The 3,858-nt window shown below is 43.5% G+C and overlaps 1 protein-coding gene across 1 annotated transcript; it reads right to left on the bottom strand.

Moving 5' to 3' along the window:
* Positions 1–926: 926 nt before the first annotated feature.
* LOC123427535 lies at positions 927–3,428 on the bottom strand. Its single transcript, XM_045111610.1, has 3 exons — positions 3,146–3,428; positions 2,555–2,609; positions 927–1,736 (listed from the first exon to the last, which is right to left on the bottom strand). Exons 1-3 carry the CDS (start codon positions 3,299–3,301, stop codon positions 1,339–1,341), a joined length of 609 nt encoding a protein of 202 aa, XP_044967545.1. The 5' UTR covers positions 3,302–3,428; the 3' UTR covers positions 927–1,338.
* Positions 3,429–3,858: the final 430 nt, after the last annotated feature.

Below are 3,858 nucleotides of genomic sequence, written 5' to 3'. Positions count from 1 at the left end.
CGTGATGTGTCGGCCTTCGCCTCTTCGTCCATCAGGCAAAATGGCACTTCATCCTTCTGCTTGCAAAGTCCCCGGCTCATCTAGTGCAACACTCGTCCTCACCTATGTTGAAGTTACGGCCTATCCTCTGTTCCTCACCCTAGTTCGTGATGCCGCTCACAATGGTATTGAGGCCAGAAGATAGAGACCAATATATATAATTATTCCGGTTTAGTTTAAACCCTGTACGGATAAGTTTTCAGATAAACAACCTGTTTAAACAAAGACTTCAGATTAGCACAACCAACCATGATCATTAGTAATCAAATAAGAGTCTTAGATTTATCTGTAATAAGGTCTCATCACGCAGGTGTGAGTCATGCGCCGGATTTGAATAAATTCCAATTCAAATCTGCAGGCTTTCAAACAATCCATATTGCAAAATTATGGACAACCTGATCATTCCTATCATGTTGTATCCGGGTTACACAAACATAGTTTAATTTCCAATGCACATGTACTGTGCTTCCAGCATGTAGTACCGGCTTCCTCGAACAAATTTCCGTCCAAGTTCCCATGTAAACAGTATATGTATATGATGGTTTCAATTCCACATCAACAAGTTCCAGGAGATAAAAAATAGGAGTGAAATAAATGTTGTAAGCCACACACACATATACTGAATATTCCAACAACCTGGATGGACCGGTGTTAAAATTTCATACGAACTTCACAGGACCTTCACCTTTATACTCGCATACGTATTGTGCAGACATCCAGTTCCGCACAATACAACAAACCACAAAAGGAAGGGACCAAACAGAGTACAAAGCCCAGTCTGAACAAACACGGTGATCAACCGGACAGCGGTGTCAAGAGAGGAGTACCCTGAGTCCCTGAACATCATTCCCCTGTATCGTCTCATTTCACAGCACATGTTACACCCCTTTGCAACAACAGTCAACTCCATCACAATTCACAGAAACATGACGTCATATGCCTTTGGACTTGCTTAAAGAAGAAAATGCATCGATCCTGCCAATGTGCTTGAGCTACTTCCTGCTGTACCCATTCCTGAACTTGCAAAATCATGACAAGAGCAGCGGCCTTGACCGGTTCAAAATACAAGAAAAATCACGGTATGCCTACTAGTAACTAGTGAACGGTTACCGCGCTGTAGATTCAGTGAAAAGCTTTCCAAAATGATGCTCGCTGATGATACCCTCACCATGTCCTGGACTTCAGGTGCCAAGAACTACTGTCCAGTTACTACATCACAGCGGGCTACTAGCAACAACTAGGTTACCTCTGAATATTTCAGAGCGAACTACAGGTTAGATCCTCCGCGAGAGTGAGATTTCACTCTGCAGCTTGACGAGCCAACCACTCTGGTTTGGTCAAGCCATAGTAGACTGCTTTACCTCCAGGCCACATGAGAAAATTCCAGCCCATGGGAGATCCACCAACGACATAAGACCCTTGCAAGCGCCCGCCCAGCAGCTGGTTGCCCTGGTTTGCCGTCTCACTTGGATTGGCTTCTCGATGGATCCCCACGGCAGGAGTCTGCGAGCTTACAGGCTTGAGTGGTACCTTCTCGCCTGTATCCTGTCCTTGATTCTTCCCTCCAGATGGAACTTTCCCTGAAGGTTTGTTCTTGACATCTCTAACTGCGGGTATGTCTGATGGTTTAGCAGGCTCAGCAGCAGCAGAGATATCAAGCCGCATTTTCTTGGATAATTCCATGACAACTTTCATCTCTGCAACGCAAAATGAGCAGGGGCAGACTAATTAGCCTTATTTATCTTCAATAGATGCATGCATATGCAAGATCAAGAACCGATATGTTCAGAAGACCCTTGAAATCGACAGGTATAAACATTAAACCATACATAATCGTCAGAAATTTGTAAACCAAAACACAGAGCATGATTTAAGTGGCTTTCCAGAAAGAAGTAAGCATAGTCAGATTCATACTGCCTGTGTCAATAGTGTGTATATGTATATTTCATTTACCTTCTGATGGGTCCTGAGAATCCTGAAAAATACATTATGATCTTAGGTACTCCCTCCGTCCCAAAATACATTATGATCTTATATTTTGGTATGGAGTACTATTCAAGCCCGACATGGTACAATAGCTACTGTTACAAAAACGATAGGCGTTTGTCAAGTGCAGGGCTATGAAATGTGTTTATATGTTACAGAATGTAACATACTGATATAAAATTGTAGATTGCAAACCATAATGGTACTGGTATGTAAAGAGAACACTGTGCTTCTATAAATAAAACATTAAATTATAGAGGAAATGGTTCAACACAATATCCTAAACTATATGTACCTGACCAAAAACATACTCAGATTCACCTTAAAAAAGATACTCAGACCCAAAACATGCTCAGTACATCAGGGAAGTTGAACACATCTCTGTAAGCCCTGACAACAATAGGAACTGAACATTTACCTTTCAGGATTCACCTAAAAAAACATACTCAGACCCAAAACATGCACAGTATATCAGGGAAGTTGAACACATCTCTGTAAGCTCTGACAACAATAGGAACTGAACATTTACCTTTCAGGATCTCAAGAGCAGCATCTTTCTTCTGGGAATCAGTAGCTTGGCAAACCTTCAACACAACAAATGTACCATTTCAGAGTGGCTTCCTGTTCTCACCGGTACAAATCATACGGCAATTGACAAGAAAACAGCAAGCGAGGGTATTTCAAATTAGTAGAGGTCATAGTACAATATCAGCAATGGCAATACACGGTTGCACAGAACAATTGTGCAGTCCGAAGATACAAGCTATAGTGGTCACCGCCGTCTTTCTGAGATCCAATCTCTATTTTGCAGATGTATGCCCTTTTCTCCGTCCCATCAACATCATACATTTCAACTAGAACTAGCATGAGCCCAAAGAGTGCACTGAACTGAACCTTGGAAATTGTCCATTCAGTCGCTAATCCAATTTCCAACAACTACGCTAGCAAGCATAGCATCACTACCAGCGTTCTAGCCTGAAGCATTACTCAAAAAAATGAAATCGCCTGATGAAAAAACCCCAACGAAGAGCACGAGTAGTAGGACATCGATTACGCAAGTCGCTGCAGTTACCAAGGCCGAACGGAGTGCACGGAGAGATCAAGGGTTTGGTGCGCGGACCTGAAGGAAGCGGCCGCGGAGGCTGGCGACGGCTTCTCTGATCCTGTAGTAGGGCGAGTCGTGAAACCCCAACTCCTCCAGCTTCCGCTTCTTCGGCGGCGCGTCGGGCTCGTCGGCCGAAAGCGGCGGCGGACGAGGTCGAGGCGCTGGCTTCATACCGCTGGCGTCCGTCGGCTCCGATGGCGGCGGAAGGGGCGCGGGGGTGGTAGCGTGAGCGTGGGAGGGAAATGGTCAAACACCGGAAGGTTGAAGGCGAGATAAGCAATTGGTGTGCTATTTGATGGTGCGTTCAGAGACGAAAGATATTCCCGAACAGAGGAAGCGTGCGGTTCCAGTAAAGATTTCTAAATTATACAGTATGACTGCCAAAAAGCCGAAATCATTTACTTTTAGCTAGGGATGGGTCTCGATTCTCGAAGGACCTAGGCTGCATTCTGACAATTTTTATTCATTTTCTTCGACCCCAAGAAAAGAGTAACAAAATCTATGTGGTCAAGAAAAGAATCTATGTTATATTCTCGAAGGACCTGGGCTGTATGTCGCAAAAATCATATCATTAAATTCATACTCCATCCGTCTCAAAATAAGTGTCTCAACTTTGTACTAGCTCTATTATAAAGTTGTATTAAGATTGAAACGGAGGGAGTATTTGATTTCTCTTCAATGGTAAAATAATTTGGAAGTTACATGGCGTACGTATTATTGGGTAATTG

This window comes from Hordeum vulgare, chromosome 2H, assembly GCF_904849725.1.
Source record: "Hordeum vulgare subsp. vulgare chromosome 2H, MorexV3_pseudomolecules_assembly, whole genome shotgun sequence".
Taxonomy (NCBI): Eukaryota; Viridiplantae; Streptophyta; class Magnoliopsida; order Poales; family Poaceae; genus Hordeum; species Hordeum vulgare.
The sequence above is the reverse complement of the archived record's forward strand: the minus strand, read 5'-3'. Positions and strand labels throughout refer to the sequence as shown.